Raw genomic sequence first — 14,697 nt, 5'->3', positions numbered from 1 at the left:
AAGTTTACGTGGTATTCATTCTCTTTATATTCAACCAAAACATATAAAAACTAAAATCATTCTGCTGAACCTTCACTATGTACAGTCTAATGTACATTTCAGTGCTTTAGTTCATTTAGTTGATCGTTTGGGATGTGGTTTCCCCAAAGCATGTTGGAGGTGATGTAGAGGCTCACCCTGTTTGTATCCACTGACTGTGGTTAGAACAAACCTCCACGGTGCTCTGAGGGAGACTTCACTCTCAAACTTTAACTTGGAAAATATATATACTGGCTTTGCAAACACAGTCACAGCAGCATCTACATAAAAACTATTTCCATATTGAAATAAAAAAAATGGAAATATATTTCATATTAATTTTGTTACGGCATGCATATTATTGACCAATTTTAATAAAATATGCAATTTCTTATTTTACATTTTACAATATATAGACTAATTATCTACAAATTCAATAAAGAATCTTCTGTATATCTTATTTCTTTTTCCACATCTGTTAGTGTTTTGGTTTCTTTTAAATGTGGGATAATTACAACATGGAACAATATCTTCAGTGTTAAGTTGGCAAAGTGCATCACTTTATGATTTCGCAGATAAAATATATTAGGTGAATTGTAAATTTAATTCCTCAACAGAAACAACATGATAGGTATGTGTATTTGGACATTATGTTGGTACGGTATGTACATAACAAGCTATTGTTGTTAATACAGTTAGTTTTATTATAAAATATTTCATTTAAACTCTTTAAAGGAAGTTGTAGGACATTTAGACGCCTATTTTACTGATATAATATTGATTCCATACCAAAATCTTATATTATTGGTAGAAAATAGTGATAATTTTTCAAGTATTTCTTCGAAATGCTCTGCCAGTATCAGAGAATGTCATATTCCCAAACTTGCCAATTTCTTAGCAGAGTAAATGTAGTCCTAAAAAGGGAATTAATTGTTAATTGCTAGCAATCACTTTGCCCCTTTCGTGTGTTTTACCTTTACTTTTCATACACAGTGTTATATGCAATGATGTCTGCCTGTCTAGAAAGTACAATACCAAAGCCTTTAAGCAAAACAAACCCTTGGTTTCATTCATTCAACTGATTCCTTTTAGAGCTCTGCTAAGAGGACCCACAGCAACACAAACATCAGAAGGTCTCAAGTGAAACATTCAATAAACCAAAATGTCCTTTTGAAAGGAAACTATGGCACTCTTCTTCTTATATCTAACTAAATACCTTTCCATGAATGGCATTAAAACAATGATATTCAACAGCAACAAGGTACAATTACATTTTTGACTTGTAGAACATCATGCATGAGAGTACCTGCAGTTTTTTAAATATCACTGTAGCTATGCCATAATAAGGCTTTAATGGAAGAAGAGGTTCTAGTTTCTCTTTCAGTGTGATTTTGATTCCAACCACTACTCCAACAAGCACTTTCTAATCACAGATTAATCGAAATAAAGGCAGCAGTGCAGCCTTTTCTCTTTTCTTCATGTATACAAAAAGTCAGTAAATACAATAATGCAGGACCTATAGTTGAGAAAATGGAAGTGGCATTTGTAATTATTTCTATGAAGGATCACACACTAGTGCAGCATTACTTCATGGTTTGCTTAGCACCTTAGGCTGCAAGAAGAGCCTCTGTTTGACACCTCTGCTGAAACACCTCTGATGAGACGGTTTCAGTTAGTTACATCAGTTAGTATCTTACAATGTTGATGTCACATGGTAGTTCCTTATTATTATTGTCCCTTTCTCTTTTATCTATATGAATAAGCTACTGTCTGCACAGTCCTTCGAATATCACCGCATTCACAGAGGTGGGCAGCAGTGCTCATTTATTCAACGTTGCATTTGTTTGTGTAGGGGATTTGGCAATGATGAATGATGTAGGTGTTCGATGTAGATCATGCCACTTCATCTCACTGAAATGATTCATGCTGACTTTGTCATCTTTGGAAGTAGAGATTGTGGCTGCACTTTAGTTACAGATGTTAACATTCATTTTTTACAAACTGTACTTCACTTCACAGTTATTTCCACAATAAGTGCATTATAACGACACAGACTTGATGCTGAACTGTTGGCCACCAGATACTACAACCTTGGCGACATAACAATTCCATCATAAATAAAGGCACTAACTGCTTGACTAAAATGGCTGTTTACCCTAATGCATGTGATGCCTATATGAATTTTTTTCCAAGTAGCTTCAAATGGTCACGAGTCCAATTATTTTTGCTTGTCTATTTATGCATGATAATTGCTCTCAGGAGACTTTGAATTCCCTGCTTTATTAAATAGATGTAAATGAAAAAAATCGCATCTCTAAGTCTCTCCTCCTGCACTTTAAAACTCAAATATGAGAGAAGAGGTCAGCTGTCAGAGCAGAACTTTTGAAAACTTAAAGCTGCTCCTTTTGCAAGCATTTATTGTGGAAATATCAAAACCAATTTAAGTCACTTAAAATGTGGTGGATTTTAGAAGACTATGTTGGAGTTGCAGCTGTGTCAGAATCTGCTCAAAATCACAAGAAAAATGTACACAAATAAACAGATACATAACATCTGCACATGACCCTTGAACATACCTATGAGCAATACGACTCCAAACACAGTCCAGCAGAACATGGGCACTGCTTTCTTGTTGTATTTAGGAGCCCAAGGTATGTTACCATAACATCTACAAAGGAATATAACTTCTGAAGAAACCGAGCACCTTTTGAGCAAAACTGGAAAAAAACAGCAACAAAAGCTTGAATTGTTACAGTACACACCCATCCGTTAAAATATGATGGAGCTACAGCATGTAATGTGTGATATAGTTGAGTTCCTGATGTTTTGGCACTTCCTTCACTTGTCCAAATTCATTTTAGCCCCTTAGTATCGTCACATCGTTGTACATCTCCGTGTTTTTTAGACAGTCAAATTTAATCAGCTCAACCACAGGAACCTTTCAAAGTAACTGAGCAACATGTAAACAAAACTGCTTACACCAGTGTAGTGTACAAAAACTTCTGGCTGAATTTGCGTTGCCTTCAGTGCCACACACTGTTTTCTTAAGGGATGTCTCTACGCTCAACATTTCCATTTCAAATGGCAAGCACATAAAGAGACAGAATAGAAAGATTTTGAATAGAAAATGGCAAAATCAGGTGGGTACTTACACACACACACATAAATAAAAAATAGAAATACAAATTAGACACAAGTGAAGCAGGCAACCAACCAGAAGCTCCATTAAGGCCAAACAATTCCATTGTTTTTTCTGCCCTCTAACATGTATGAAAAAAATACTATCATAGACTATGGCACAAAAACTCATCCTCCTGTATGTATGGTTGTTGTTGCTTTTTTAATTGAATTGTTCTTGGCATACTATAGTTCTTTCTAAATAGGATTTGGGACCATTTACACTACTTAAAGTAGAAGAACTGGAGGAGATGTACAGTAACAGACAAATCTAAGGAAATGGACAAGATTTTGCTCCAGTGCAAACTGTTTAGACATGAAAAGCTAAAGACTGAGTAGTCAATTGGAGCAATTAAATGACTTTATGTAACTGAGAGTAACTGAATTACCACCTGTCATTGAGCCTGTTAAGGGTTTGTGTGTGTGTGTGTGTGTGTGTGTGTGTGTGTGTGAAATATAAATATATAGCAAGCCCATGTATTCAATAAGGAACTACATATAGTGAAAGTCAGCAGAATTCCTTCTGTAGACCAAGTAAAGTATTCCAGGGTTGTGTTTCTGTTTGTCAGACATTCCTTTACCAACAAGCCCACTCCCTGCCCATTTACACCAGAGCAAAACAGATGAATAGATGAGTAAAGGTGAATTTCTTGACTTATGTGAAAGAATTGTCATTTTCCAAGATAAATAACCTGAATTAACTCAATGTATGTACATCTGCCAAAGTAGAGGCACATATAAGAATGGAAAGCTAGAACACATCATTATAAGAAAAGCACGTCAAGTAAAATAACTAAAGAGATGGAAAAAGGCTAGTTTGTTCTGCTGGCTGATCCTGGTGGTTGTGTGGTCTCGTGTCCTGTGCTCTGAGGTATACTTGGTAGAAAGTGAGAACACCCATATTTGTGAGGTGAGTTTCTCGGCAGATAAGAGACATTGCTGGCGGAGAGGATCCCGTGGACGGTGCTGTAAACGGAGACCTGCAGGGCTTTTTGGGGGGATTGGCTCAGCACAAGAAACATGACTCAAGCCTGGAAAAACCTTTCAAATTAAAAACGGTAACACTGGAGTAGAAAACCAGGATTAAAAAACAAAACAAAACGGGAACTGGTAATCTTGGAATGACTCTTATTGTATTTATCTTTTTGCACTGGAGTAAAATTTTGGAAAACTGACAGCGATTGTTTTGATCTGAATTGGTAGACTAAACTTTAATTCATACATTTTTTAAGGGAATGCTACTTGAGTTACAGATAATTCTTGTGCACTTGGACATCGTAAACACTAGTAAAAATAATAAAACCTTTTTCCAGAGGAGAAGCCTTAGAATCAGGACTCCAATCTGTAAAGCCACTCCAATCACCAATGCAATTTTGCTCAATTGGAGGAACCACCACTTTAGACATTAACATTAATCTGTAGTTTTTTAAATGGAAAAAATAACTTTGGTCTCTGAAAAGAATTATTTTTTGGTTCTTGATCTGGTGTCAGATTCTTCCATGCACATTTGTCGTCATCACAGATTAGCTTGTGAACATGGCAGAATGCTTACTAATGCGGGTTGAACTGACCAAGGGTGTAGCTACAGAATATACCAAATCTGAATGCAGAAATTTAGTGCTAGTTCCCGTAGATAATAAATTGCAAACATCTTTACTTGATAGTGTTGTTTTTTCCATCTGGTGTGTAGCTAGTGTTATTTTAGAAGGGGGTGTATTGCATGGTTGTGTCCTTGTCCTCAAGGACTTTTAGAGGAGGGTGGCATGGTCTGGATCTATGTTGTCCATGCTGGCCAAAATAGCCTTCTGGTCCTCCCGGGGTGGGCGGCGGTAAAGCAGAGCAGAAAAGCGAGTATATGGGTCATGGAGGATGGGCCGTTTCTTCTTCTTGCGGAGGTAGAGAGCTTCTTCGGGCTGGAGTACCTGAGAGGTGTAGGCCTGCTGGGTCTGAGAGGTGGAGACACCTGGTGGATGGGAAATTAAAGGCAAGTCATTGTCACCAGAACTTAGTGGTATTTTACAGGCAATTCCGCTCAATAGTCCCACTGACATGATTATATCCAGACCCACTGCTAATTTTACTGTGTTATGTGAAACCATGAGGCCACAGAGAGAGTTTGAATGACTTTAGTGAACAATATTGTCTCATATACCTACATGTTCAGTTTTTCTGTCAGCAGTTATTTTGTAATGGGAAAATAAACCTTTGGGAAAGCTGCTTATTTGCTTTCTCGCAGAAAAGTAGATGAGAAGGTGCTGAGCAGCATATAACATATAACAGTTTTGAATAAATTAACTCTGTAGCTAGTAATTGTAAAAAAAAAAAATCACTGCTTGAAATGAAACTCAAATCATGATCAACTTTGCTGCTTAGTGTTCCAAAGGGTTCTTATTTACTGTATTGTCTTGTGATAATTTAGATATTTAAAACATAAATAAATAAATAAAAACTCAGACATTTTTAATGTGTTGACTTGTGGCAGAGCTAAAACATTTGGGTCATGAAGGGTAATGCACACATTTTTATAACTGTATCAAAATGGGATAATATCCTTGTTGAATTTAAAGGGCAAATTCATTTGACTGTTTTTGAAATTTCAGGCACACAGACAGAAGAGGAAGAAATATAGTGTACGAGGAAGGCTTTGTTGGGAACTAAAAAGACTACATCTTTGATATAAAAAAAGGATTTTAGCTGTGGTCATCTTCATATGGCAAGTTTTTAAAAATATCACTGTAAAAAGTGAGCACAGACAGGAACAGGGTTCATACCTGTTTTCTTTCTAGTCTTGGAGTTATTGTTGTTCATCGTTATCTTCTTGGCCTTTTTAATACGTTGGTATCTCAGTGCATCAATCCTCTCAGACCCTGGAAGGGCACTCGGCGCACCTCGACGTTTTCTGGATAAAGAACAAAGAGAGGGGAAAACGGGTAACTCCAGGCCAAACATTGTCAGTGGACTGAGTTTCTGCACTACGGAGCGCAACAAAACCAGAAACCCACACGGTTTCAAAACAGCACTGCTCGTGCTAAGCAAGAGGCGCAGCACATTACCGAAGGATCAATGTGAGACACCGACAGAGCTGTGCTCTGAAATCCAGCACAAGGTTTGAAGAGCAAAGTGATTCATTCTACTATTATCAATACCTTGTACATCATCTGGACAGTTATGTTGCCGTTTATGATCATTGTGATTCACAAAATTAGTTCAGAAATCCAGATGGTATATTAAATTGTGCACCTTGAAATTTCATTGACCTTTAGGGTCATCTAAGATATTTTGCTCAAATTGATCCAAAAAATCTTTATCCAAAGAAAAGCAAAGAGTTACACAATCCCTGAAACAATCTATTTACGTCATGATGTAGATTAGAACAGTCAGTAGAGTTTTTAAGAAGATACAACATTTAAAAAGGTTGGCACTGTTGGTTTCAGAGGAAAATTCTCCAAAAAAAGAGAAGACTATTTTGAACAAAATGTATGTAAGTCTTTTCAATTGATGATATGTTTGCAGACTATACGATTCTTTAGAAAATGTATCTATTCCACTCTGAAAATAACAGGTCCAAATGATTCCTTGCTGTGGAGTGTATATTTCTCAGCTGCTCATGATGGCATCTACAGTCCTCCCTCCCATTGATGGAGGCACTTATGATTTGGCAGCCCACAGATTTCTGCCACAAACACACACTTGGTTCTCTCAAGGCACAGAAAACAATTAGCATTACAGAGAGGCCATCTTCCCACCGTGGCTGCAGAGAGAAACCGATGGTCGTTAGTAGAGGGGGAGAATCACAGCTGAGCAACAAAGCATCATCAATATGTATTCATAGACATGGATACTGTCTACAATGGGCTTCACCATGCTGACAGGGGGAGAGATGGCGGGAGGGGAAAATGACTACTTGGGAACAGTCACATAATGAAAAATAAGCCAAAGAAAAGCGAAGCACTAGGACAACAAATGTAACAAGAATTTATCAATATATTTGTTTCTTTTTTGAAACGGAGGAGCAATATTTAGCAATGGCATGCATGGCAGTTTGCACATGGAACACGACTTTAAAGGGGAATACATTCAAAAGCACTTCATTGGGCAGTTCACTCCAACATTGGGGTCCTCAAGCCCCCTGTGTGTCCCCCATCTGCAAGCCCTTGGCGAAATATTTGTTCCTTAGGATAAAAAGAAGTGCATACGCTGATTTGGCAGGACACTTGCTTCACATGGTACTGAGAACTGTTCTGCAGTCCAAACTTACAAGTGCAACTGTATATTACAGGAGATGGTTCGATTCATGGTCTACACAGATGCTTTATACAGGGGATTAAGGCCATGTGTCCACCAGGAATCTGCATTTAGTTATTTGGGTGAAAGAGATGCTTGCAGTAAGTGCTGATCATGGCTCCTCCTATTGCTCTGTTGCTGGTGCAATTCTGATAAAAGCTGGAATATTTTTTAACTTCTTGAAACTAGCGGTGCAGAGATCTTTACACATGCTAGGCTTTTGTCACTGCCAGAAACATGCAACAGCATTTCTGCTTAGTTGTTAATGCAAAAAAGAGCTATGAATGATGGCTCCCAGTGGACACACAGCTTAATGTGACGTCATAACGCCAATCTTACAAAATATTTCTTGGAGATTGGGGTCCAAAATATTTTCAATTGGTGTCATACAATACAAGCATCTGCAAAATATAAATGGCAGAATGTGTCACGCTTGAGGAGAATGCTAAGAAAGCTTTTAGAATGTGATTATCTGAGAATAAAAAAACTGTCATAAATACACAGTATGACACACTTTGCAATAATCTACAGAAATATATAGTACAGAAAGACACAAGACACCAAAATAAATTGGTGGTCATACCCGCTGAGAACATATGTGCTTTATCTAATGAAAAATCAACATTACCTGGATGTAACTCCAGTTCAATGACTATGTGTATGGCCACCAAATGGACTTTGCCACTGATTATTTTTTTAAACAAAGAAAGCTCAACACCTGTTGTTATTAGCAATATTTGTTGCTGGTCTGATGAGGCTGGTACTTCAAACCCCTACTAGGTCCATCTTCAGACTGACAGCAAGGAGGCCAGGATTACCTAGAGTAGCTGTATGTCAGTTTAACACCTTGCTGGACGCTGGGTCCAAATAATGAGTTGTAGGAATGACATGTTGAAGACTGCTCACCACTCAGGGTCCTTGAGCATCAAATGGCTCACCCAAAGGTGCCTGCGTCACTGTATGTAGCACACATGGTTCTCTTACAGTTGATAGCAAAGACCAGAGACATCCTGAGAAAGGCAGCGCCTTACTGTCCGTCTCATTGTAATCCTTGACAATCTCCTCTGCAGTTTGGTCTTGTAGTGGGTGAGACAAGCAAAGGAGCCTGCCAAGATGGCTGGCTAGAGCTGCACCCTGAGCAGTATTAGCATATAAGAAATTGGACAGGATTCAGCATCAATTGATTCTTTCCTGGGGAAGATGGCCGAATGGGAGAGATGGCGTATTGCTGGGCTAAAGGGAAGAAGGGGGAATGAGGCACATATTGACTGTATTCCTGGCATGTGCAGTCCCTTTGTTTGATTGCTGGCTCTTGACCACGTATTTGGTAGCACAAACTATTGCCAAGGGCTAGGCACTTTGCAGTGCATTCCGGTCTTTCTTGGCGAATGAAAAACAGCCGTCAAGTTGGGACATACAAACCAAGCCTTATTACATGGCATGTGGCTTGAAGGTGAAGCTGGTGATAAAGTCATCCACGAGCATTTTAAGAATAAGGGAGGATAATAAGAGGGATATGACTATTCATCAGCTGTTGCCTGGGACAGACCTGGGAGATAGTTGAGTGGGTAGTAGCAAGTCAAATAGGTGGGGGGATTTAATAAAACTCTATGGCACTGATCTGGTGTGATGGGAAGAGGTAGACTAAAGCTTTGTTTATGCGTGACGAAATCTCCACAGCATGAGGTTAGATGCGACAACATGACATCATAGGACATTTTGTTCACACTATACTGAATACAAAAGTTCAAACAGGCATCTGTAGAACATGACATCACAGCCCTGATTTAAAAAAAGCTGGGACACTGTGTAACACTAAATTAAACAGAATGTGATTATCCTTTTTGACACTTCTGAAAACAGTATAAAAACAATATACTTAATGTTTTATCTTATCAGCTTGCCAGCATCACGTTTCAAAGTTGGGAGTTGGGATAGGGGCTTTAAAAGAAAGTTGGGAAAGTTGTGGAATGTTCAAAAAACACCTGTTTGGAGCATTCCACAGGTAAACAGCTTAATTGGTAACAGGTAATAGTATTACGATTGGTTATGAAAGTTGCTCACAAGCAAGGATGGAGCGAGGTTCACCACTTTGTGAACACCTGACTGTATATAGGATGTTGCTACATGGGCTCAGGAACACAAACCATTGTTAATTTTGTTTTTTAATAGCTTCATAGACAGGAGAGCTTAAAAATCTACATTATTTTGTTGGCAGAATGAAATTATTTCCATGATTTGAGACTCGTTGTTTCATTAGAATACATATGTTGTTCCAAAAAGAAACATTATGAGGATTAAAGTTGTACTCATATATACATTTCCAATATAGTAGGAGTTACATTAGCTTTCATGGGTAATTTATCAAAATCATAATTATTTTTAAAATGGACTTCCTGTTTAACACTTGTATCTTTAGTTATAAAAATTCCCAAATACTTGAATGCTTGATGAATGTAAAGATGCTTTCTTTACAGGGAAATTGTATATTCCCAGCAATAGTATTTTCATGAATAGATTTGCAATAGTTTACAATTAATCACAATTGAGGAGATGTATAGCAAACGGCAAACTGGTCTATGGTGTTCTTACAGTAGCACTAGTTGACTTCTTGCTTGATCACAGAATATTTAGTTTGCCGTTCCAGAGGATACTACGACAGATAAAAAGTTGAGTATAAAAGCCTCGGTGTAGGCATCTAGCTATATGCCATCTGCAGAGGCCCTTGCCACGGTGTCACACACAAGCATAAACAAAGCTTTAGTTAACTGCAGCCAAAGGAAGTACAGGGGGCATTTTGAGTCAACATGGGAGTGGAGCAAAAGGAGCAGGTCTTATTCGTGATGATATCTTGAAATGACAATGGATTGCTGAAGTATTCTTCATGTTGATTCCAGGTGAACCGAGGGAGAAAAATACCAATTTGTTCACTCGGCACGGCACAACTGCTATCTAAATGGATGACGAGTCCAGGGTCCTGGGGCAGGGCCACATTAGGCTAAATCAGAAGTAGAGAGCTGAGCTCGTACGAAATACCATCAACCTAATGTACAATATTGAAACTTTATCAAACAGAAGACATTTAGGTGTGTACTTCTGCCTTGACAATCATTTCATTTTTGGCCATGACAAATGGGACACAACTTAAGTGTGGTTTTATCTCGAGACTGTAGGTGTCTGTGCGTAAAAACATGTGTGAAGTTTGGAACCGTTTAGTTAGGGTATAGTCCAGTTTGACCATGTACACATGTGATCAATTGGTGACTTTGGCCCAATTAGTTTCATGATCCCTGGCCTAGGCAGTTAACATGTCAAAGTATCCTTGGGCAAGTTACTGAACCCCAAGTTGCTCTTGGTGCTGTGCATCGGTGTGTGAGTGTGTTAATGCTCGTAATGAGCAGGTGGTCTAGCTACCATGTGTGAATGGGTGAATGCAGGCTTGTGTTGTAAAGTGCTTTGAGTGGTCAGCACACGAGAAAAGTGCTGACCACAGTGAGTAATGAACTAAGTACTGAATAAATACTTGACTAAATATTTAAATTTGTTTATGGCTGATAAGATTACTATTGTCTTACTTATGAGTGAACTTGAGGTAGATTTATCTGTGATGAGGTATAGTAATTGTTTTGGTATGTTTTATTGCTATTAACAGATAAAAACTTTGCATGAGAATGTGGTCAGTTAGCAAACCACTCAAGCATGAAATCATGTCGGCGTTACATCTCTGACCTAATCTATTACTTTAGCTAACAGATGGCATATGCATATCAGTCAGAATGCATAATGTACTGAAGACTGCAGAACTTAAAATGCATAGCTACTTTGAGAAAAAGGAAAAAGGAAAGAACTGAAATTAACTACACATGTTGACTGAAGGAAGGAACAAATCAAAACAAAGACTCAAAGTCTTGTATTCCCCTTTAAAGGACGAGGTGATCAAAAAAGTCCCACCTGCTAACCCCCCCCTTTCAGACATGGATCCAACCCTTACCTATTGCGGTGTAGAGGACCTGGTCACAACAACGCTGCCCAGATAGCTGAGATCAATCAAAAACAAAGCAGGTAAGACTCCAGGAGCCATCAAGAACCACCATACTGCCCCTAATTCATAATGATGGAAACATTGCAGTACATGAGAAGCGGACAGGCCCTGTGACACACTTTGCCCAACAACCTCTCCTTGGTAGTCAGACCTGGGAGTGTCCTGGGGGCAATTAAAGGGGTTGGGCAGAGGAGGGTTACAGAAAGGTAAGGGGAAGTAGGGTAGGAAGAAATCTGAGAGTTTGAAAGGTAAGGGAGAATTGGTCATGCAGTCAGGTTACTAAGGCCGAGGATGGGCCGCAGGGCCTGCCAAGATGAACTCTTCTTAAAGCATCCCTCCGCATGATAAAGGCATCTTCAAAGGCTTGGAGCTAGACATAACAATGGGTGTTTGTTTTGTCTGGGGAATCAATTTGATGAATATTATGGGATTCCTCCTGTTAGGTGAAAGCAGGGTAACGCATGATACAGATGGAAAAACAGGGATCCTGCGGTGATGTCTGCAAAATCCCAGGCATTTAGGGGCTTGCGCCAAACAAATGACACAATGCACTAGCAATAATATTTTTCATCTGGATGGACTGTAGCCCCAAAAGGTCTGAGATGTAATCTGTGAAGCAAATGCATTTTCTTGTCAATTCAATAAATAATCTGTTTCAAAATTTATATTTTTTTGGTCTCTTCACTGGAAAATGAAATATGTATTGTAATGTATCTAAATAAAATGTATTCATCAAGGTGATAACTTTTGGAACAATGCTTCACAGATTTAATGATACCTCTAACTTGATGCCTGACATGAAAAGCAGCATTAACCAAATTGACTAAACTGAAAACTTCTCATCAATGAACTCATCAAATGAAAAATCACGGTGACTTTCCATCAACCATACAGTATTCAGTTTTATTTTTCGCATAGAAGTGTTAACAGCTGAAAAATAGCATAAACTAAACTATAAAACTAATTTGCCACAGAGATGATTTTAAAAACTAATGGATTTTAGACAGCACCTCAGTAACCAAAATGTCAGAGCAACTTCACACTTTAAAGCATTATGAGTTGTGGCAGATGACTTTAATGGTATCCCTCTCTGCATGCCTATTGCACCTACCCTGAAGCTGACAACTGGGGTGGAGAGGGCTCAGATGGAAGGATCTCCTCCTCAGTCCTCCTCTGAGATGGCATCTGCCCAAATATGTTGCTGCTTTCCATGGGGGGTGACGGGGAGTGGGAAGCTGGGTAGCTGGTTGCAGAGGTGGCAAAGGCCATGTGGGAACGGTAGCTGGGACTTGCTCTCCTGCTACCCGGGCCTTGGGCAGGTGAGGAGGAAGGGGAAGATCTCCTTGAGAAGCTGGCTGTGGAAGGAGGGAGGAGGGTAATCTCAGACATCTCTGGGGGTATAGGAGGTTGGGTAATGTTGGGACGTGGGCGGGGACGTACTACAATCTCTGGGGAGCCCTCATGGGAACTAAGGGGGCTTTGGGTGAGGGGTGAGAGTCGAGAGGGCTGGAGAACCACCTGATGCCTGCCGGAATCCATCCTGCGAGCCTGTCTGGGACTGAAACGAGGGGTGGTTTCAAACCATCGTGTGTCCAGGCTACTGAATGTGCTAGGGACAATATGGGCCATTGGATCGGTGAAAGGCAAAACCGGCACACCCATGCCGTGGCTTGTGTGTCTTAGCTGCCCTAAATGTGCCTCTTGCATAGGTAAATGCTTGGCTGGGGAGCCATGAGGCTTGGTCTTGCTAGGAGACTTGCTTGAGTGGCTCTTTGGGGCTTCCAAAGGCAAGACAGCTGGATAAGTGGGCATTGGAAGGGAAGAGGGCTGGAAAGCACTAAGGGGAAGGACATGAGGTGGAGGAGGATAGGGGGAGTCATGGCGAAGATGCAAAGGGTGATGTGGTGGAAAAATGAATTGGGGGCCCTCCAGACTTGCAAACGTGAAGTCCAGTCCATGCCAAATCTCCGGTGACCGAGAGGAAGAGGTGAGTGTCAGAGGAAGTGGGAAACCAGAGACAGCATATTGTGGAAAATCGCCCTCCCCCATTTCTTCAGGAATCATGGGGTGACCAAAAGGACCTTCAGCAAGGTATGGGGGGGAGGACATGACAGAGCTGAGTGGGCTGGTATCAGGCATGTAAAAAGGAGGTGGGGGATCATGATCCCCGGGGGGGCCTAGATAGCCATAAAAAGCTCTGTGATGGAGAGATCCTCGGATCTGCCCGGTGGCCTGGAGACGACTGCTCTCCATGATGGTCATACCTTCGAATGGCCGCTGGAAACGAGGACTGTAGGCTGGAGGTTGCAGATAGGATTCCTGACTGGAGATGGGGGAAATCTGGTGAGGCCGAAGGGGGGCCATAACTGGTGGCAGGGGCCTGGGATCATCATTCTCTTCGTCTGATTGCCGGAATTCGGGATAGAGGTCTGATTCTTCCACAAAAGGGAAGCCCTCAATTCGTCGGGGCTTAATAGACATTTCTGCGTCAGTGGGATCTATGACAAAGCGTCCATCTGGGCCTCGGCTGATGAGTTCAATGGGTGTTGTTGCTTCAGCTTCATGCTTCGAGATGCTGTACTTCTTGCTTGTTATTGCTCTTTTGGTCTTCATATATAAAGACAATTCCTCCTTCTTCCCTGGACTTGGGGGTGGTTTCTTCCCACGCTGGTCATGACTATCTTCAGATGATTCTGACGGAGATGCCTTTGAACGAATGCTCTCTGGGCTCACCTTTCCTGAAGATGACCTACAGAAAACAATAAAGAAAAAGTTAATATTTAAATATATTAAATAAAAAAATCCAGTAGCCTGCTCAAAGCAAGGCTTCGCTGATGGTACTGAAGACAAATCCAGCTACAATAAATAAAAAATAACAACCTCACACAAGGAGACTGTAAAAAAACAACTGCACACCATTTACAGGATTATGACATCTATTTCAAAACACCTGTTTGATCATGAGCTATTAGTGAACAAAGGTATATGTGTAGTTGCTGCTGCATCATTTATCAGTCTTTTGCATACTTCTGGCAGAGCTAAGAATGGCAGAAGGAAACATCATGTACTTTTCTGCTCCACCGTTATGTCACTTGAAAAAGTGAGGGTAGATGAGTGTAGATGCAGAGGTCTGATGACACAAGACAGTTGTGTTTTTGTACTGTTTTGTTTGAAGT

The 14,697-nt window shown here is 40.1% G+C and overlaps 1 protein-coding gene across 1 annotated transcript in view; it reads right to left on the bottom strand.

The window, feature by feature from the left end:
- Positions 1-4,943: 4,943 nt before the first annotated feature.
- LOC121617626 (protein turtle homolog B-like) overlaps positions 4,944-14,697 on the bottom strand; it is a 107,713-nt gene continuing 97,959 nt past the window's right edge. The window contains exons 18-21 of the mRNA XM_041952825.1: positions 12,633-14,270; positions 11,673-11,683; positions 5,967-6,083; positions 4,944-5,158 (exon numbers count right to left, since the gene is read on the bottom strand). Coding sequence (XP_041808759.1) covers positions 4,944-5,158; positions 5,967-6,083; positions 11,673-11,683; positions 12,633-14,270 — 1,981 coding nt within the window. The remainder of the gene's footprint in view (positions 5,159-5,966; positions 6,084-11,672; positions 11,684-12,632; positions 14,271-14,697) is intronic.

Source organism: Chelmon rostratus, chromosome 14 (assembly GCF_017976325.1).
Source record: "Chelmon rostratus isolate fCheRos1 chromosome 14, fCheRos1.pri, whole genome shotgun sequence".
NCBI classification, from domain to species: Eukaryota; Metazoa; Chordata; class Actinopteri; order Chaetodontiformes; family Chaetodontidae; genus Chelmon; species Chelmon rostratus.
This window is presented reverse-complemented; position numbering and strand designations above follow the sequence as displayed.